The 21,830-nt window shown below is 47.9% G+C and overlaps 1 protein-coding gene across 1 annotated transcript in view; it reads left to right on the forward strand.

Annotated features, from left to right (window-relative positions):
- The first annotated feature begins 3,985 nt into the window (after positions 1-3,985).
- The window catches only part of LOC119375658 (uncharacterized), a 34,589-nt gene continuing 16,744 nt past the window's right edge, over positions 3,986-21,830 (forward strand). Inside the window, exons 1-3 of the mRNA XM_037645893.2 lie at positions 3,986-4,214; positions 10,492-10,543; positions 11,682-11,767. Coding sequence (XP_037501821.1) covers positions 4,149-4,214; positions 10,492-10,543; positions 11,682-11,767 — 204 coding nt within the window. The 5' untranslated portion in view covers positions 3,986-4,148. The remainder of the gene's footprint in view (positions 4,215-10,491; positions 10,544-11,681; positions 11,768-21,830) is intronic.

A 21,830-nucleotide genomic window follows, 5' to 3' on the forward strand; every position in this document is an offset into this window, starting at 1 on the left:
GCGACAATTTGCTCGTAAGTGAGTTTTGTGAATTCGGCCCCTGTAGTTTTCAAGCCAAGCTTGTTATAACTCACAGATTTCGGTGGCGTCGTACGCGAAAAGCCCGGCGTATTCGTATGCCCCGTTTTCCAATAATTGATGCTGTCGCGATCGTGGGCTTGTCGGCGATCAGCCATTTATGATGTGGCAATGTGATCTTTTATCCACGTGACTTGTCATGTCACGTTGCCACATTTCACTGTCGCCTGGATATGAGCCATGACCTTCGTTATGCTTGCACTGAAGGGTTGCGATGCTAAGCACGTTAGTGAAGGTCCGATTCCCAGCGTAGAGTAAGGAAACAGTTAGGAGGAAGCACTGCGCAATGCGATAGAAATAAATAAATAAAAAAAAATGAAACTAGTACGTCAGGCACGCGCATGCCTGGATTCGCTCGCCCCCATTTTCTCGATAAAGAAAGGGCCCCTAAATTTTTTTTTTCTAAACACGCAGCTGCACGAAGCTATGCCATAGCAGATTACCCTATGTTCTAAGCGATTTACCTCTTGTTTCAACCTTTTCTATGAGAGAATGTAGGGATGGCTTCATGCAGTCTCCGATGGGCGACTACGTAGTGCTCGAAATCATTCCGACCTCTCTTTAAATGCTGTTAAACTGTTCTATCGTTCAAGCGGAAAGTATATAACAGCTGCATCTCACCGGTGCTTACCTGTGGAGCAGAAACCTGGAGGCTTACAAAGAGGTCTCAACTCAGATTGAGGACGACGCAGCGAGCAATGTAAAGGAAAATTATGGGCGTAATCTTAAGGGACAAGAAGAGAGCAGAGTGGGTCAGGGTACAAACGGGTGTTACTCTTTAAGGGCTTTTTTTATTCGAAATTAAGAGGAAGAAATGCGCGTGGGCAGGGCATGTAGCGCGTAGGCAAGATAACCGTTGGTCATTGAGAATAACTGACTGGATTCAAAGAGAAGGCAAACGCACGAGGGTGAGACAGAAAGTTAGGTGTGCAGACGAGATTAAGAAGTTCGCGGGTATAACGGGGCCTCAGCAATCACAGGACCAGTTTGATTGGCGGAACATGGCAGAGGCCTTTGCCCTGCAGTGGGCGCAGTCAGGCTGATGATGATGATGATGATGATGATTTTGATGATGAAACTGTTCTTAAATATATGATTTACAGCTGGTTGTCTGCGTCATTAACGCTCACTTTTCAGGCACTGCTGCATACAACACTCAACATGGTACAGGTCCTACTATTATAATAAAGATCGTTCACCTTTGTTAAGCGCGTAAGCACTTCTGTACTTACTCGACGAGGAAACTGTATGGCCGTCCCTCCATCTGTCACGTCAGAAGAACCGCTGTAGCGAAGGGAATGCGTGGAACGGACTAAGTTTTCTTGGCGGAACTGGATTTGCGAACCTGGGGTTCCACTCTCCGAATCGAGTGTCTTACCAAATAGTCTATACACACACACGCTAGCAGAATTAGTGATTATATCTGAAACATATGAATGAATTGTACCGGCGATAAAAACAAGCGTAAAATGAGAAGAGTTGCTATGAAGGCCTGATCAAAATATTTCTTGGTGGTGGAATAAAACACGCAATAAATGTGCGTCGTTAGGCCGGTGTTGTGTATAAAGTGAAGCAGCGTCAATCTGTTGTCATGTATCCAGCGGTCATAACTGGTTGTGTCACTGTAGCGAAGGCCGGCTTGTAGGAGGTGACGGGAGCGTTCTGACTGTAACCCTTGGCCTGTCCATATAAGATGGTATGCATCTGCTTGCATCACTGGAATAGAACAGTACGGACACGTAGCACCCACACATACACATAAAAACAAAATATTGTGCCTTAAGGGCAAGTCTATATTGCAATAAAAAATGGAATAAAACACATATATCTACGGCAACGTCTAAAGTCCACACGAAGTATTGTACGCACGAGGAAAATATTGACTTCACGGCAATTTAATGTCATTACGCGCCTCCTTCCCTGATTCTATCCTATACGGACAAAGATAAAATCAATGCACTAATCGGCATGGCTACCAAAGCAGCACTAAACCTTCCAATGAATACCAACATGGACCGGATTTCAAAAAAAAAAAAAAGGAATGCACAACGAGTCACGTGACAAAGATCACATAACATCTAGTCACTTGACTAAAATCACGTCACGCCCAGTCACGTGACTAAAAACGACGTAACATTCACGTAACTAAAATTACGTAACATCGCGTAACCAGCCACGTGACTAGAATCATGCAACATCATGTAACTACTCGCGTGACCAAAAATCACGTAACATCCCGCAACATCTAGTCACGTGACTAAAAATCACGTAACAGTTTGTCACGCGACTGAAATCACGCAACGTGGTGTAATAGAAGGGAAATTTGGGCTAGTTGGTTATAGTTCATTTTTCGATCAGCTTACGGCGCAATAAAAAGACGAGGACGCAGACCAAGGATGTGATGACACGAGCGCTAGTCACGTGACATGTCCCCGCTATAAAACACGGAACAGCTAGCCATACGACATGTTCGCACCATTTCACCTTAAAGATATGGGGTTCAAAGATAAGATAAAGAAGAAAAAAGAGGGCGAAATGGTCACCGTTTGTCACTGAGCTGCTTTTGTTATTTCGCGTAATGCTGTTCGCCATCGTGACTTGCATTATTGTTGTAATCACGCTCTGTGTAGATAAACGGTTCTATAAACGCGGCATGTATTTGCGGTACCGCACCATTTCAAATATACAGTAAAACCTCGGTGATACGATCGCGGCTCGTACGAATTTCGGGGTGACACGAATTTTTCTGCGGTCCCGGCCAAGGCCCATTAGCCTGTAATGTGTTGGAGTACGGTTGCTGCGAAGCGATTTGCACACCGCGACGTTTGATACGAACGTGCGCTAGCGCACAGGTACGAACAGGTGCTGCCAACGCTGTGGCGGAAGACCCGGCACTCACGCGCGGGCGTGGGCATGCGCGCTGCGCGACCATCAACGGTGCGTCGTTGCTTCCAAGATAGTGCGCGAGAATCTTGGAGGCCTTTAGGCGCCTTCGTGTTTAGATTACAGATGACGTTGACGTCGCGCTTTTTTTCCCGACGCGTCGACGCGTGCTCCTGTGCTCGAGGCAGCAGCGTCTTTGTACTGTGTTAACACGTGCCTACCACGTCGATGCAAGCCATGTCAACGCAATCCGACGTTCTATGAAACAAGACTGAAACTTGGGCTACGGGTCCGTCATGAAGTCCCATTAAAGGTGGACGAAGACCCCAAGAGACGAAGCGGACGGTCTTGGCGAAGAAGCTTGGCCTCTATCTATCGTGTGCAAAGGGCGTTTGGAGCCACTTCCGCCGCAGTATTTTGTTGTCATGCAGAAAAGCGTAGTAAGATTAGGAAGGGGCTACTAGCTGTCACAGGGCACAACACATCTGGTTCATTAATTACACACGCGCGCACGCACCCTATATTTACGAGTACAAGTATGATCGCTGACGTCTAAAAACTTTACTGGCAATCATTGAGGGCGGTTCGTGACGTCGCTGCAGCCCTGAGAAACACTAAATCAAAACGTATGCCAACTTTCTTCTGTCGCATACTAATTTTTTCATGTTTTCTGGTGATAGGAATTTGGGTGATACGAATATTTTTGGTAACCCCCCGAGATTCGTATCACCGAGGTTTTACTGTACTATCCCATTCACAATAGTAGTCATTGTTTATACATTTTAACAACAGCAGGGGTCTGTCTGTGTCAACGCATGAACATCGTGACAATAGCGAAAACACTTATTTGCCATCTGTGGCATTTCGAGCGATCGACTTACAAATGCTGTCCTCGATCCTCGTACTTGCCTTTCTTACTCCTTTTTTCTCTTTTTTCTTGAACTCTTTCCTGCTCATCCGGGAACGTCACACGTGCGCCAGCGAGTGATAAGCTCGTCCGCGACGATGACGTCACTTCCGGGATGTCGAGCCGGCAGTGATGCACGTGTCGGTGGTGTCTGACTGTTGGCACAACGGACTGTTGACGGCGCTTGAGGCGCATCGAGAGCTAATTACGTAAATCTTCGGCCGGTTGGGACGCGTACAAAGACTAAGAGGAACCAGAGAAGCGCTAACGCCAGATAAGCATGAAGAAATTTTTGTGTTATTTTGAGCTCCGGACGGGTAACATCTTCATCGGAGTGGTGTCGGTGGTAAGTTGGAGATGTCCTTTTTTTTGTTCCTGTTTCGTGAAGGAGCTGTTTTCTAACGCCTTTAATGGTGTGACGTTTGAGAGGTGGCATATTATGTGTTGGCCTTTGACTAGTGTTAGACAATATTTATTTTCATTCGAAGAGCCAGGGTTCCTAAATTTGCACTGGAATTGAGTTACGATGTTATGTGCAATGAAAGGCATCTTCCGCTCTTTGCAGGAATCTTATGTCACGCTGTAAGCACGTTTGAGTTCTTCCTATTTATCTTTCCGAAATGTACAAGATCGCTAAATATTTGCCCCTGACTCTCGAGCTGATATATTGATAAACGCTATTTGTTTTGGAAATAGATGCAACACATGTTCCTGCTGGAATGCCGATCAGTGGATGGCGTTGCCGTTGGGGCTTCGCAACATGAGTGAAAGTTGGGAGCGTTTCGCAAGCCACGCAGAAGGGAAAACAATTAAAACCTTTACAGCTCATAAAAAATATATCTATTTACTGTCATGTTCGGAAGATTCCTATGTTGTTACACAAACAATGCTCGATGACGAGATCCCTCTTCTTCTCCCCTCCCTTCCTTGTTCTCGTGAGCCATATTCTTTTTCCTGATGAAAACGAGTTCCTGATATGTGCCAGCGTTTGCCGTATGAGACTCTGCGTGCGTATTTCCCGCCATGGACATGCTGGGGCGGGTTTGGCGACGCGGAGCCATTAGTGTGTGCTCCTGGCGATGCTATATTAGTAATGTGTTATACTATATACTTTGCGTACAGGAGGATTGCCATGCGATTACACATATGTGTGCGCAGGGTTTCTCAATAGGGGGGGGGGGGGGGCGAAGTGTTACCGCAGCGCTCCCCGCCGCTTCTTGCCAAACCCCTCCAACTAAAGCCCTTATGATAATAACACTGCATAGACGAGGTATTGGGGGGGGGGGGCCTTTACGCCCCCCTCACTCTGTGCGCGCTCCTATGCGATACGCATAACGTCTAAGTGTTTCAGGACAGCAGTCGGATTGCTCGAAGAAAACTGTAGCTCCTTTTGCTTCCGACTTAAACTTTCGTAGAATTTACGCCGGATCGCGGAAGAAGTGATTGTGAGGTGATCAAACGAGGATTGCCGCTGGAACCCACGTTTCGACGAGGAAACTCGTGTACGTGAGAGTTAGGAGTTGAATGACGAGCTACATGCAATGAACGCAATCCAGCGTGTTTTAATGCCACTGGGTGTGCGTTATACAGTACCTGCTACGCTAGATGGACGTGAAAAATTAGAGACCCAAATACTGTGAGATGTCAGTGCAGGCTGAAGAATCCTATGTGCTCGAGATTATCCCGAGCCCTTCACCACGGCGTGCCTCATAACCATATCGTGGTTCTGGCACATAAAACACCAGTTATGATTATTTTTTCGGTAAGCAGCATTTTTTCCGCTGCGAAATCTGCGAAAAACGTGTGCACGCGAAGTGTGTGACTTGGCCGGATGACCAACTGCAGCTCTTGAAGTCCGGATCGCGTACATTTTCGTGCAATTTGTGCGATTCTGCCCAGCATGGTGACAGGCCTAACGACGAGACCGAGGTATGCGCGACGGCGGCGTGTTCCCTGCCGCCACGTGGTTCCCCAACCGGTCCACCTCTCGCCCCTTCGGGTGACCTGGGTGAGGAGGTAGCCGGCCTTCGCCGCCTGCTCCTCGACGCGCTGGAAGGGATTTAGTTCCTGAGTGACGAGGTCTCACAGCTGCGGGAGGACAATGAGCGCCTGCGAAAGGAACATTCCCGAGTGGCTGAGCAGCAGGTCCGTATCGTCGCCTCCCTTCGTGGTGAGGTTCGTTTTCTGCGCGATGAGCTGACACGCTGCGTCACCCCCAAGCTAGGGGAACGTCCTGCAAAGTCTCCAACGGCTGCAAAGTCTCCAACGGCTGCAAATTCTCCAACATCTCCAACGTCTCCAACGGCAAAGTCTTCCGTGAACTCCGACACCCCTGCGACCTCTGATACGACTCATAACACCGAAACGCTCCCATCTTTTACCCCACCACCAGGTTTTCAGCGTGATTTGAAGCTCCGCGTTGTGGATCGTACGGAAACCTCTTCGGCCAATGTCACAGTGAGTGCAAGAAAGGAAACGAAAAGAAAAACACATGTATCTACTGGAGCCATGGACTCGTCCGCTTTGTTAGTGGCTCAAATCCCCCAACGACCCCAGCGGCAGTGTGCTATATTTGTGTCCAAGTTGAGCCCTGACACTACATCTGCTGACCTCAAGAAACACATTGAGTCTGTTGACCTTTCTGCCATTTCCTGCCGGCGGCTCAAAACAAAATATCCTTCTTACTCCTCGTTCTGCGTTACAGTTGACGAAGATACATCGAAACGTCTGAATGACCCGTCAATGTGGCCGTGCGGTTGCATTTTCAAACCATTCCGTGGGATTCTCCACGACGACATGCTCCATCCCTCAGAGTGCGCACCCGTAAGCAACGGTGCCGTGTAATTTGGATATATTTTATCAGAACGCTCGTGGTCTTCGCACTAAGACGCGCGAATTCTTTGCTAATGTTGTTTCGTCTTCTTTTGACCTTATCGCGATTTCTGAAACGTGGCTGTGCAGTGAAATTCCTTCCTGTGACTATCTTCCGTCGAACTACACCACCTACCGCAGTGATCGGGACTTCTGTGCAACTAAACAAAAAGGTGGTGGTGTATTGATGGCTATAGACAGTTCTCTAAGATCTGTTAGACGCAAGGACATAGAAACAATTTCTGAATCAATTTGGATCGAAATTAGTCTTGAGCACTGTGAAAAATTGTTGATTGGATGTTTCTATGTATCGCCTAGCGTTTCACCAATTGCTTTTAATCAGATCGTCTCTTCTATTAAAAATGTGATAATTTCACATAAGAAGCACAAAATTCTTGTACTTGGCGACTTTAACACACCAGGAATTGACTGGACCACACTTAAATTTTCTCATTATCATCATTTTTTAAAGAACAAATGCAGCGTATTGTTAGATTTTCTCGCTTTTAATTCCCTACAGCAGCGCAATAGTATTGCCAATTCCTGTGGTGACGTCTTAGATCTGTGTATTTCTAATAATCAACCTATCGAAGTATCACTCTCTCACATCTCTCTTGTTCGTCCTGACAAATTTCACCCACCACTCAAACTAACCCTCTGTATTTCACCAGAAAAACCAAGCTTTCCCAGAAAAATCGACAAAACGCCCAGATTTGCCTTCAAGCGAGGTGACTACGTTGGCTTGTACCATGACTTGTCCACCACAGATTGGTCACTGGTAACTGACAAACCCAATGTTGATGATCAAGTCGATCAGTTTACGGAGCTTATCTTGACCAGCATGCGCAAGTTCATTCCCCAGTATACACCTCATCATTGTAAATATCCCTCCTGGTTCTCATCAGAACTTATAAGTGCACTGAAACATAAAGATCGTGCACACAGGAAGTATACACGTCCTGCATCAACTCATTTGAAGGAAGAATTCTGTCGTTTTCGTACTCTTTGTAAACGCCTTTATAAACGGGATCACAGTCTATATATTTCATTTTTAGAAAAAAGCGCGTCTGACAGGCCGGCTGAGTTTTGGAAGTATGTGCGCAAACGGTCGAGCAAAAGTGGCGAGTCCTTCAGGATACTGGACCCAAATGGAGTAGACGTTCAAGCCGTTGCTGACTGTTTTGCCGTGCCTTTTTCATCTGTCTATAAGTCTCCAGCCTCTGTAGCTAGTAACGGTCGACAGGTTAAGGCAGTTGGCACAGCTGATGCTGTGTCGCTAGATGAAGATTCCATTTCAGAATGCATGAAGCGCCTGAAACCATCCTTTTCAGCTGGCCCAGATGGCATCCCCTCTGCCATACTAAAAGCCTAAGCAGTATACTTGTACCAGTATTGACTAGCATATTTAATAAGTGTCTGCATACTTCAACTTTTCCTAGCATGTGGAAAACTGCCCGTGTTTTCCCAGTATTTAAGTCTGGCTGTAAAAGTGACGTCTCGAACTACCGCCCTATTTCCCTTCTTTGTGCCGCATCCAAAACCTTTGAGCTTGCTCTTCACAAAATATTGTCTTTTGATGTAAAAAAATCATTGATTGTGAATCAGCATGGGTTTCTAGCTGGCCGCTCAACTGTCACTAATCTTGCCAGTTTCATGATGCAAGTCTCCACGCCTATTTCGCAGAGAGGACAGGTTGACGCTATTTACTGTGACCTCAGCAAAGGTTTTGACGTTGTCAGCCATTCGCTGCTTGTGGATAAGCTTGCATACTCTGATGTTGATTCTTCAATTGTGAATCTCATCCATAGCTATCTCCTTGATAGATCATGTTATGTTGCCGTTAATGGCCAAACGTCCTCTTTGTACAAAGCTACTAGTGGGGCTCCTCAAGGGTCGGTACTGGGCCCACTCCTCTTTTTAATTTATGTTAATGATGTTTCTTCTGTCATTCGGAATTCTTCTTTCCTTTTGTATGCCGATGACATAAAGATATTTAAGGAAATTCATTCAGTTCTCGATTGTCGCTTGCTGCAATCTGATTTGTGTTCTTTTTCTGAATGGTGCAGGAGCAATAACCTCTCCCTAAATATTTCAAAAACCAAGGTAATGAGTTTCACTCGAAAAACATCTAGTGTGCCATTTTTATATTCTGTCAATTCTGTGTCGTTGTGTAAGGTATGTGAAATCAATGATCTAGGTGTTCTTTTTGATAGCACCTTACACTTTTCTGCTCACGCTAAGCGTGTTGCTTTGCGGGGTCTTCGCACCCTAGGCTGTGTTTGCAGAATGTCTAGAGAATTCCGTTCTCCTATGGCCTTCCGAAAATTGTACACCGCGCTATGTCTTCCTCAACATGAGTATGCATCTGTGATCTGGAATGGCATTCCTAATTCCAGCAGCAACGCCATTGAGCGAGTCCAGAAAAAATTCCTAAGCATTTACAACCATCGTTTCGCTAGAAATGACTCTGGATATCGTTCTAACGCTGCTGGATTATTATCATTGCCATCACTTTGCTGCCGACGAAATCGCGCTGATCTGTTATTTCTCTACAGGCTTGTGCATGGTATCATATCCTGCCCTGTACTGCTCAACTGTCTTAATTTCCGAATTCCACGCAAGCTGACCAGAGAGAATAGACCTTTTCATGTAACTGCCTGCCTCTGTGAACATTCGACCATTGGCAGGATACAGCGTCTTTACAATGCTTACTTTTTGGAGCTAGATGTTTTTCACAGCTCCCAGCCATTGTTCTGCTCCGAGCTTTGCACTGTACTTACATAGCCTCGTACACTGTTGACCTTTTTTTTTCTGCGCATAGCTGTATATGTGCAATTTTATAACATTTTTTATCCCTGATATTTTATTATGAATGTTGGCCTTTGTTTGTTTGTTTTGTTTTTTGTTTTCGTGCGCCAGTACAAAGACCTTATGGTTGTTCCGGGGCACGTTAAATAAACGTTTGATTGATTTGATTGATTGATTGTTGTTACTGTTATTATTATTATCATCATCATCATGATTTTACTCAAATGACCTAGGTTGATGTTGAAGCGACACTAAAGTGAAACGCTGCATCACTTTAGACTGATAAAGTATTGTTTGAGAAACCTGTTGTCGTTATTTTCACGATCATGGCTTCTTTATTTCAAGAGAAGCGAAGGTTAAAGTCTCCTACTTTAAATTTTGCGCCGAAACACCAGCGCCTGAATTCGAGCATGACGTCATGGATTTAGGTGTGTTGTTTATCGTATTTTTGTCACGCTGGCTTAATCAGATCTCACGAAGCTTGTCCCTTTTCACTTGGAACGCGATGTCATTCATGTTTATTGAAGAAGAATGATCTAAGAATTATGAAGTGCACACCGTAATATCTGTGATGTCAAGTGAGTTAATGCCAGAACCTCAAAGAAGGCGTCACCACGTGTATTTTATTCATTCATTTGGTTGTTGATTTATTTATTTGTCTAATTATGTATGTATATATTGTGCATTTTCTGGATTACCATGCGTCTTCTCGTGGCAAGAGTGTTGCTTTTGTTATTGTGTAAGGGTAATTTAGTAATGCGAGCAAAACGCTCGTTGTCTTATTTATCGTTGTTACAGTTATCTCTGCCAGAGTCACCTCCATACTGGAGCCTAATAAGGTAGCAGATGCGATTGCGTTGTTTTGAAGCAAACCGCAAGCATTATTAGAACAGCGATAAGTGTTTGGTTAAGGATGGCGTTGACTTGAATTGTCTTTTGTGCAGATACAAAGCATCTTCATAATCCTGGCGGGGTCTGCATCGTACGCGGAGTCCTGTAAGTATACACAACTTATATTCAGTTACAAGAAAAGAAATGTAAGCTCTGCCCACAGCCGTCGCCTTGCCACCCATATATATTTGCATAAACGCCCCATCCAATTGCAATTGCTTATTTACATGACGTCAAACACGTCTCCGCATTTCAAGTAGGTCGCTTTCCCATACACGCACATGCCCGTGTCGCTAGTTTTCGGTCGAAAACTTTAACTTCCTGGCAAATTTCAGCGAAGATTATGACTTCACTGCTCTGTCATGTGGACGACGAACTTTTAATTCATAATATTCGTAGTATTTACATTAGTGGCGAAAAAGTACCTATGGTTAGAACGGAAACCACCTGGAACGACGCTTTTGCGCTGATGAATGACAGGGACGCCGCCGTACTGGGGGGTGGAGCTTGTATTTGTCTTTAGGTGGTAGCCTATTATAGGTTATTAACACGTTCACATAAGTGCATTACTTAAGCAGCAAATTCTGTGATCACCGCAATGTGACCTGTCGCTTTACGGAGGCGGTTTCGAGATTGCGATAACAGCAGCAAGTGTCGTAGCCCAAGGAACTTCCGGTCATTCATCGGTCCCGAAAACCGAAGCGAAAAGCGTGCGTTTAAGTTGTCTCAGAGTTACGAAAGTTTCTTTTTCCGTTTTCAGGGGAAATGAAGGTTCATAAAATTAAAAGGGCACATCCTAGGATCTTTTGTGTAGCTTCGAAGAATGTTTATTTCAAATATTTGGCTGAACAGAGAGAGAGAAATGTTGAAAATCAGCGGGTTACTTCCCAAGGCTTTTCTTCTCCGCCACAAGCAACGCCTATAAACAAAACGTTGATGAAGTCAAATAAAGAAGAATCAAATTGTCCCCACTGAACGGCTCTGCATGCCACTCCAGTATTTCCATGTCTTTCTGTAAGATTCTTACGGAAATATATGTCAAACATACGGTAAGTATATGGATTCCATTAGCAACCTCTTGGAGTAGCACATGGAACACTTCAGTAGGAGTGGAGCCGTCGGAATGAAAATTACATTTCCTGTGCTATGCAAGCGTTTCTTTTTTAATAAATGATATCTTTGGGAGCATCGCTTGATACGGAAGCTATATATCGACGTACTCTGAATTTTTTTCTCTTCGCAGCATTCTCAGAGTTTCACTTGACGTGGATTTGCATGGCATCACTGTTGCTCATCGTATCGTTACTCTTCGTCAAGGGAGTTGGTGACGTGAGTGTCGGTGTTTCTGCACATAGTCCATATTAATATCCCATGTTTTACTTTAGTCACGCACGTAGAAACATTTTAGCGAGTTATTCTTCGCTTTTGGTACGGATTCCAGGTAAGTGTTGGCAATTATAAATACTCGAAAAGCGTCCAAATGTTACTAAGCTTTTGTAAATCTGCACAATTAACCGCCCATGCTTCTGAAACACACATGACCAAACTAAAGCTGAGGACTGTATGCTTAAGCAGGTAAAATTAGCGATGGATTGATTATTCTGACCGACGCTCTCAGGTAATATCCGCAAGAGGAGCAGAAGTGCTTATATTCCGTTTCATACACCGGACGCAATTATATGTAGGATACAGTGAAACATGCAGTGGACGTGTGGAGCACACATAAGAAAACGACTCGACACGTCCGTCTAGCGCCGAAGCCTAAAACCAACCAACTTTTTCTTTATCTTTCTGCGCCCCTCGCGCCAGCCTTGCTACCGCGCCGCACGAGGTCACGTCCGACCTCTTCTTTCTTCACTGTGCCATCCCGTCGATGTCGGTGGCGCTACATAGCTCCTTCCCCTAGAGAGCAGCATGGTCTGCGAACGAAATCAGCACTGCCAGGAAACTCTGCGGATTGAAGTAGTGTCCGCAGCGACGGGAACGGAGACATGTGGAACTGGATTGAACCAGGCGACTGTGGGAGTCGTCTCACAGTAGGCTGGCTTCAGGCGCTCCAGTGCGATGGTGTCAGGTTTGCCATGAACATCTACGACATATGTCGACTCGCGTTTCTCCAGTACCGGAAAGGGCCCGAGGTAGTGTGGGTGGAGAGCAGGCCGAATAGGTCCAAAGCGCACGAAAACGTGGGTTGCATTGGTCAGGTCGGATGTAATGTATGGTGCGCGGTCTGGAGGAGGACGTGTCGGACAGGGTTTAAGATACCGGAAGAGGTCCCTAAGAAGGTGTACGTATTCGTGAGTAGACAGAGCTGCCGAGGGTGGTTCTGGGGAGAAGAAGTCGCAGGGCAGACGGAGCGGAGTGCCGTAGACGAGCTCCGCGCTCGAGCACCCGAAGTCCGATTTCAAGGCGCAGCGGATACCCAGAAGTACCAGTGGCAGACGTTGAACCAATTGCGATGGCGTGCCATGGGCCATCAGTGCTGCCTTGAGCTGTCGATGGAAGCGTTCTACGAGGCCATTGGTCTGGGGGTGGTAGGCAGCCGTGCGAAGACGATGCGTGCCAAGCAAGCGTAGGAGCTCGTGAAAGAGGGCAGACTCGAATTGCTGTCCTCTGTCAGTCACGATCTTGGTAGGGCATCCGAAGCGGGCAACCCATGTTATGACGAATGCTGCTGCGACGGTTGCAGCAGAGCTGTCTGGAAGCGGGGTCGCTTCTGGCCATCGAGTAAATCTGTCGACAGCTGTGAGCAGGCAACGAAATCCGTCACACGGTGGTAGTGATCCAACTATGTCGATGTGGACAATATCGAAACGAGGGTCAGGCTGGAGAAACTGGCGTGTGTGGGGAACAGGGTACCTGTGGACTTTGGCACGTTGGCAGGGTGTACATGCACGTACCCAGTCGCGTACGTCTGCGTTCATCCGTGGCCATACGTAACGCGATGAAACGAGGCGTTGCGAAGCACGAACGCCGGGGTGAGCGAGCTGGTGCAGCGTGTCGAAAAGCTGCTTGCGTAACGTGCGAGGGACAAATGGTCTGGGTGTGCCTGTAGAAGTGTCACAGACGAGATTGGCGCCATCAAGCAGGATATCGTGCAATCGCAGTGCTGTTTTAGATGAGCGCAGTTGTATGAGCTCGGGATCATTAGCTTGGTGTGCTGCGAGCGTCGGCACATCGAGTGGCGCAGGAGTTGCAGGTGATGTCACGGCGTCCACGCGGCTGAGTGTGTCAGCAGGTATGTTCTGGTCGCCGCTGACGTGTCGGATGTCGGTGGAGAATTCAGATATATACAAGAGATGGCGGATTTCTCGTGGCGTGTGCGTCGGCGACTCTCTGCAAAGCGCGTATGTCAACGGCTTGTGGTCCGTGAAAATTGTAAATGGTCGACCTTCGACGATATGGCGAAAGTGTCGGATGGCGAGGTAAATTCCAAGTTACTCTCGACCGAAGGTGCTGTAACGAGCTTGTGTTGGGCTGAGTTTCTTGGAGAAAAATGCTAATGGTTGCCATGAGTTGTCAACACGCTGCTGGAGAACCGCTCCCACGGCTGTGCTAGACGCGTCACTCATGATGGCTAGACATGCCGTGGGGTTGGGGTGGGCAAGAAAGGCAGCGTTGGCGAGCGCGCCCTTGATCTTGATAAAGGTGTCTTCAGCAGTGGAGTCCCAAGGTAGTAAGGACGTCTTGTTCTTGCTGGTAAGCAGACGGTCCAAAGGCGCCAGTATATCGGCACAGTTCTTGATAAAGCGGCGGTAAAAGTTAACCATGCCGAGGAATTGCCGCAGCTTCGTGATCGTTGTGGGCCTAGGGAAGCTCTGGACTGCTTCGATTTTTGATGAAAGTGGGCGGATGCCACTGGTGTCCAGATGATGTCCGAGAAAGACTAAGCTAGTGACACCAAACTCGCTTTTTGAGGCGTTGATGACGATGCCGTGGTCAGATAGTCGTTGTAGCAGACAACGAAGGTGTTGTAAATGCTCTTCCACAGATTTGCTGACAACCAACAAGTCGTCGACGTAGGCGAAAACAAAGGGTAGACCACGCGTGACTGTGTCGATGAAACGTTGAAAGGACTGAGCGGCATTCCTGAGACCGAACGGCATTCGCAAAAACTCGAAGAGTCCGAATGGTGTTGTAATAGCCGTCTTGGGTATGTCTGATTCGGCCATGGGAATTTGGTGGTAGGCGCGGACAAGGTCAATCTTCGAAAAGATGTTGGCGCCGTGCAGAGCGGCAGTGAAATCCTGTATGTTGGGTAACGGATACCGATCCGGAATTGTCTTAGTGTTCAGAGATCGGTAGTCTCCGCATGGCCTCCAGTCACCCGATTTCTTGGGCACCATGTGGAGTGGAGCTGCCCAGTTACTTGCGGACGGGCGAATAATTCCCAATTCCAGCATATGTTCAAATTCTGCACGTGCAACCTTGAGTTTGTCCGGAGCAAGTCGACGTGGCCGGAAGAAAGCAGGAGGTCCGACAGTAGCGATGTGATGACGTACGTCGTGGCACACTGGTTTTTTCCAATTAGGCGGTGCGGTGATGTCAGGGAATTCTCGTAGCAAAGCCGCGAAGGGTTCATTGGAAACCGTAGCACAAGAGAGGGCTAAATTTGTGGTTCCAGGCGCAGCAATGCCTTTCACCGAGAGGTAAGCTGTCGCGTCTAGGAGACGTTGTCGCTTGACGTCGACAATGAGGTCATGGTCGGTGAGGAAATCAGCACCGATAATGGCAGAAGGAACGTCGGCGACCATGAACAGCCAGCGGAACGGTCTTCGTAGTCCCAGTTTGAGGGTGAGCGACCGTTGTCGAAATACTGGAATCCGCGTTCCATTCACAGCTTGCAAGTACAGCATGGGAGTAGCGGTGCGATCCATTCGTGTAGCAGGGAGAATGCTGACCTGTGCGCCTGTGTCAATTAGGAAGCGTTGCCCAGTGACCTTGTCGTTGACATAGAAGAGGCGACATGGGGTAGGCCCGTGACCGCTTGTCGCCGCTAGCGGTCGGCCGGACAGTTTTCCGACCAGGTGCAAGGGAGGAGGCAGTGACGCGCGCGAGCGCCAAAACGGCGGTGGTACCAGCAGATGTCAGACTGCTGTGATTCACTGTTGCGCTGGCTCTCGATGGATGGGAAGCGTCGATAAGATGGAGAACGGCGACGTCGACGTGAAGGAGGAGAAACGCTCCTACGAGTAGTGGCAACCAGAAGCTTCTCCAGTCTGTCGCATAACTCAGCGACGGGAAATGATGGTGATTCTGGCTCGGACCGCTTTGTTAGTGAAGGGCTGACGGCGTGCGATGCAGAAGCCGGAATAGCAGCTGCAACCACTGGAAATGGATTGGCAACTTCCATAACCTTGTCAGCCAATGTAGCGAGCTCTGACAAATTCTGGGTTGAAGCAGTTGCCAGCACCATCTGGACTTGGGTGGGCAAGCGCTGAAGGAATAGCTCACGGACGAAGGTGCTGCCCGTAGTGGAAACGCGTGGGCCTAGCAGATTAAGGAATCGATGCAGTAGCTGCCTTGGCCGTTGATTGCCGAGTTGTTCGATTGAGAGTAGCTGTTGCAACCGTGTGCGTTCCGACATAGCCGTGCGGTACAGTATAGCAGCCTTAATTACGTCGTAAGGCGACTCTGGCAGGTCGTGCGCGAACGAATGGAGGAGGTCGGAAATCTCGTCGATGACGGCCGCTGGAAGCGCGTCGACCACGAGGAGGTACTTGCGAGTCTGGGACGTAATCCGCGACAGTTCAAAACGGGCCTCTGCTTGGATGAACCACGCCGAGGGGTTCTGTTCCCAGAACTCTGGCAGTCGGATGGCGTTCGAAATAACCGCAGCGGTTGAAGAGGTCTCGGCGTTGGCCGAGTTGGTCGAGGCTTGCTGGCGTTCGTTGCCGGTGGTTGACATGGCTCCACGTCTTTTAAGGGCGAAGCTCCTTAAGGCGGCACCCGTTCGTCCCTCGTCGTGCTCGTAGTAGTGAGTAACAAGTCTTACCCTTTGACCTCCAAGGTGGTGCCGGTGGGAGATTTCTCCTGTGCGTTGTTGAACAATAAAAAATTCGCAGCGTGCGCGTTAACTAAAAGCCGAATTCTTCTGTCTCTGTAGAAGTGTAAGTGTTAGCTAAAAGCCGACTTCTTCTGTCTCTCATTCCCATTAGCAGCCATTGTTTACCTCCAAGGTAGTGCCTGGTGAGATTTCTCCTGTGCGTGATTAAACAATAAAAATTTTGTTCAAAACGCCGTTGATTGATGAAATAAACCAACGAAAGACGCCAGATGTTTTGTAAAAACAAAACGAAAGAACGCCAGATGTTTCTAAAGCAAAACGAAAAAGACGCCAGCTGCTTAACGAAAGACGCAAGGTGTTTTCTAAAGCAATGGTTTTCTAAACAATGAAAATTCACAGCGTACATGTAAAATTAAAGTGAGCTGCAAGTCGTCATAACTCATCGAACCTTTAGTATAAACGCGCCCGATCTCACGTCGGTGATGATGTACTGGGCAGAATTCACGGAAGATTCACGGTTTACCGATGAACCTCCGCAGCTTCGCCCACTCATCATCATTCACTCCGTGGATATGCTGTGATTTTTTTGTTTCGTGTTGCACGTTATGATCAGGCACAAGTTGCTACTTGATCCAAACGTCCGGGTCACCAATTTGTGGAGCACACATAAGAAAACGACTCGACACGTCCGTCTAGCGCCGAAGCCTAAAACCAACCAACTTTTTCTTTATTTTTCTGCGCCCCTCGCGCCAGCCTTGCTACCGCGCCGCACGAGGTCACGTCCGACCTCTTCTTTCTTCACTGTGCCATCCCGTCGATGTCGGTGGCGCTACAGACGCGTTCGCACCACAAATATTGTTCGATGTCCTTACCAGCCAGGACGTGAATGATTATTCATTGATCATTAGTGGTAATAAAAAAATTGTTTGCGCCTCACAAATAAACATATTCTGTTGCACGGTTGTTGATGCATCGTTATCGATCATTTAGTGAGTTTAAGGCGCAAACGCTGACATTGGCCGCCATCGTCGGCGGCGTCAACACGAATGACGCAAAAAATAATGATCAGGCAATTTATCGCCATATGACGTCATCATGAAGTGACGTCACATGATCACGTCATCACATGACATCGTCGCTTTGTTAAAGATGGGCCGATTCCGGAAGCAGTGCAAAAAACCAGGTGAGGTGCAGGAAGCTTTCGGAGGTGGGGGAGTTGGATGAATACATTAACTGAGAAGACAAAAAAAGACTGGCTTTCTCCTTCAAATCGTCTATGGTGAATACATAAGGGACCCTGTGAGTATTGCTGTTTTCCATTTCCGGTTTTATTTATTCACAATCCGTCGTGGAGCGCCTCACGCACAGGCTCGTAGCTAGCTCGCATGAGCACTTAAATGAAACCACGTAAGACAAATCTCGAAACACGCAGAGTTATGAATATTATTGACCGAACCACTTGCGTAGCTTCCACAGCGTTGCGCGCTATGTATGAAACGCAGTTATGTTTAATTTATAATGCACGCGGGCGCATGTGGAACTGTTCTTGAAGCTCACGCATGCAACTACCGCGATGCGAGTAGAGTCGTCGGCTGCACGTTCTAGTCATGACGATAAGCTGAATTCGGTTAGAAATGTTCGTACATTTGCCGGTTTCCGGGGAAAATGGATCTCCCAAAATGTATCTGTGACATGAACAGGCTTGTGTTTATGTATTCGGGCGTTTATAAAAAGAACGGAGACCATATGGAGTAGTGTGTACTCTGCCAATGCGAAAGCTCTAGGCGGTTCCTCGACAATGCTTCTCATCTATTCTGGCGGCGAAAGTCACACGGTCCCTTACGCATTTGCCTAAGACAACTCGAAGGCGAAATCCATCTTCTTCTTTTCCCCATCGGTTGCATTGATCCCCGCCCCCTTCCCCACGAAAGCATTCTGCACGCAACGTGGTTTAGCACTGCCTCGAGGATCGGACGCATTGGATGTTTTATGCACCTTACGTTCTATTGCACTGCCTCCGGGATAGGCCCAGCTTTGACCAAGCGACGATGTTATGTAATGATGTCACCATATGACGTCTCGGTATGTGACGTCATGATGATGTCAAAAATTTTGTCGACCTGTGACGTCATCGTGTGATGATTTTTTGCATCACTCGTGTTGACGCCAACGCTCATTTTTGGCCTTTGATGAGGCATCTAGGGGTTTCGCCTTAATAGGCCGAATGCAGGTTTAGAAGAAAACGGGAGCGATTTGGGAGGTAATTAGGCATTCCCTTAAGGGGGCCGTAAACCAACAACACACGCTCGCGTGCTCCTCTGCGTGCCTTTCCGCTATCCGAAATGGCCGTCGTGACGTCACCTGTCCGATTAGGTGACGTCGCGAGCAACAGACACTGTGAGTGGGCGCGGTGTAAGAACGGTGTATTTCCTACACCGTGCAGTGGGTGAACAAGAACCTGTTTTTTGCGAGCAGACGCGCGCGCTCCTTGCGTTTTCACCCAACACCACCTCGGACGCCGAGGAAGGGCATTCGGAGAAGCGCACAGACGAGTCGACGAACGGAGCGTAGCGAAGGAAAGAGCGAAATGAGAAAACGCGTGTAACCACGCTAGCGTTCGCTGTAGACGCGTGCACAACTGCAACGCCACAACTAAATTTCAGCCTCTCGATGGTTCAGGGGCCCTTTAGTAAACGACTGTAATTATCTGTTTGGAACAAAAGGTGAGATTTAAAGTACTACTCACTCTATATATGTATGTTATGGTTGAGCTGTGTGTAGCTGCCCCTAACCAGCGTGTACAATAAGATTACTTGTGCTTGTAAAAGTGTTGGAAAGCTCACGGAATCCAACATCACACCATATACCCCACTAAGTTCTACAGCCATTGAAGCGCCAGTAATTTATTCCGTTTTCTAATGAATAACGCGGCGAAACAACAAAAGCAGCCTAAATACATACACCTAAACAACTGTGTGTCTCCTCGGGCACCATTCTCTTAATAGAGCAAATATCTTTCTTGAAGCGTTCGGCTATTCGCTGTCGTTGGCATGTATTGATAATTGTGGTCGGTAGTTCCCGCACAATTTTTTTTGTGTGGCAGTGCCTTCACTGACGGGGTATGATGGCGACGATTTCGTCGACGACGACAAAAGCTTACATATCTCATTTACCGCATTTACTCGTGTGCTAGCAACGCTGGCTATTGACGGCTTGTGATTACTATCTGGGATGTTATAAGAGCACCACTGTTTTCGTTAAATATTTGTTGAAATATTGAAGTGTCTGCATTTTCTACTCCGTGCTCGTGTAGACACAAACTGTAGCTCACCCGAAGTGACATTGTAAGATTTTCCCGAAACTTTTTGAAGCTTGAACTTTATTAAGCACACAGCCATACAGTCGCAGTTGGGAACTTATATTGTAAGTACCAAGCTGCTCGAGTGGTGATTATTGCGCAAGAGTGAAGCCGTGCCCACCAAAAGATGGCGGCTGGGCCCGCCACCTTAGTAGGGGCACTATATACCATCGGCGTTTGGCAAAGGAAAGGGGGCGTTTTTCTCGCACGCTAGACGAGTTTAATATCGCAACTTTTACGGGTCAGATACTGCTACAAATGTGTCTTGGTATTACTGGTTTTCATAAATAAGCCTCAAAGTCATGGCAAATTTTATTGGAGATCAATCGCCAATACTCCTCTCGACGGGTTACTTTTGTCGGCAACAACGATCTTTTATTTTATAATTAACGTAGTATTTACACTAACAAATCAAAGTCATTTGATCTCTAAGTAGGCACCACCAGAAAAGAGCATGTTCCCGCACTCTTTGGTGGGCAGAAGCTGGCTTCACTTTTGCTGGCAAGGCGTTGCGAGAGCTTCCACTCCAGCGCAGAATGACCCAGGCTACCGCCTCCGAGTCGTCGTTGCTGGCCAACAAGTCCCAGAGAAAACCATCATTCGTATATTGGGTATGTGGATACAGTCAAACCGCCATGTCAATCACAAACTTGCCCTCCTTCGTACCACCACGCTACAGGTGGCCACAATGATATCGCGGGTCGCCACTCGTCGCCACGGCATGCGTGAGGAGGACACTCTGAAACTCGTACGTAGCCTCGTTGTAAGTAGGGTGACATACAGTTTGCCTTACCAACGGCTAACCAAAAGCGAACAGGACCAAGTAGGCGCAATGCTCCGCAAGGCCTACAAGGCGGCACTGAAGCTACCACCGAGCACTCCCACAAGCAAGCTCCTCGCATTGGGTCTCCACAACACCTATTCAGAACTTTGCGAAGCTCAACTAACCACGCAGCTGCAGCGGCTTACGCTAACACCAACAGGCCGCGACCTGCTCCTACGCCTCGGCTATATCAGCCAGCTTCAGGACGTTGCTCGCCGCAAATCCATTCCCGACCACCTTTGTACCACATATAAAGTCGCCCCCATCACCCGTAACATGGATCCACGATTGCATCAAGGCCGCCGGGAAGCCAGAGTGGAAGCCCTCAAACGAGAGCATGGGCACAAGAACACCACGTACTATGTTGACGCCGCCAACTACGATCTCGCGAACACCAAGGCAGTAGCCACAGTCGTGGACCACACATTCAAAGAACGTACCAGTGCTTCCGTGCGGTGCCACAACATCACTGAGGATGAAGAAACGGCCATCGCGCTCGCTCTCGCCCTCGGTTACAGACATCAACGATCGCTTACTGTTCTGACCGACTCTCAAGCGGCTTGCCGCAACTATATTAAAGGCCGCATCAGCCAACCCGCCCTCAATATCCTCCTGAACGCTACAGACACTGGCGAGCATTCCAGTACACACACTCCCCGGATTTGGCATCGGATCATATATATGGACCCCGGGTCACATGGGGCTGGAGGGAAACCAGGCAGCTGATAGGGTAGCTCGAGGGTATGCGAGCCGAGCACCTTTCAACTCCGCTTCTGAGGAGCCCGTTCCCGTCCCTTGCGACTACTCGGCCATCCTAAACCATTACAGAGGACTCAGGCAAAATTACTCCCTGCCACATCGAGCATTAAATAAAGAAGAATCGGTCAGCTGGAGGCAAATTCAAACCGGCACGTTTCCAAATTTGCACACCCTCAGTAAAATGCATCCTACTGCATACTATTCTCACTGCCCATGGTGCCCAGCAAAAGCTACCCTGTACCACGTTACGTGGGCATGCCAGGCCATTACAGCCTTACCCCCGATACAAAATCCCACAGCGGAGCGATGGGAACAGCTGCTGGCCAGCGAGAACCTGGATGATCAGCTGAGTCTAACTGACCGGGCCCGTAGAGCGGCTGCTGCGAGCGGAGCCCTAAACTGAGACCCCCCCCCCACCCCACCGCAAGTCAAGAACCTCCGCATA

Source organism: Rhipicephalus sanguineus, chromosome 11 (assembly GCF_013339695.2).
Source record: "Rhipicephalus sanguineus isolate Rsan-2018 chromosome 11, BIME_Rsan_1.4, whole genome shotgun sequence".
Taxonomy (NCBI): Eukaryota; Metazoa; Arthropoda; class Arachnida; order Ixodida; family Ixodidae; genus Rhipicephalus; species Rhipicephalus sanguineus.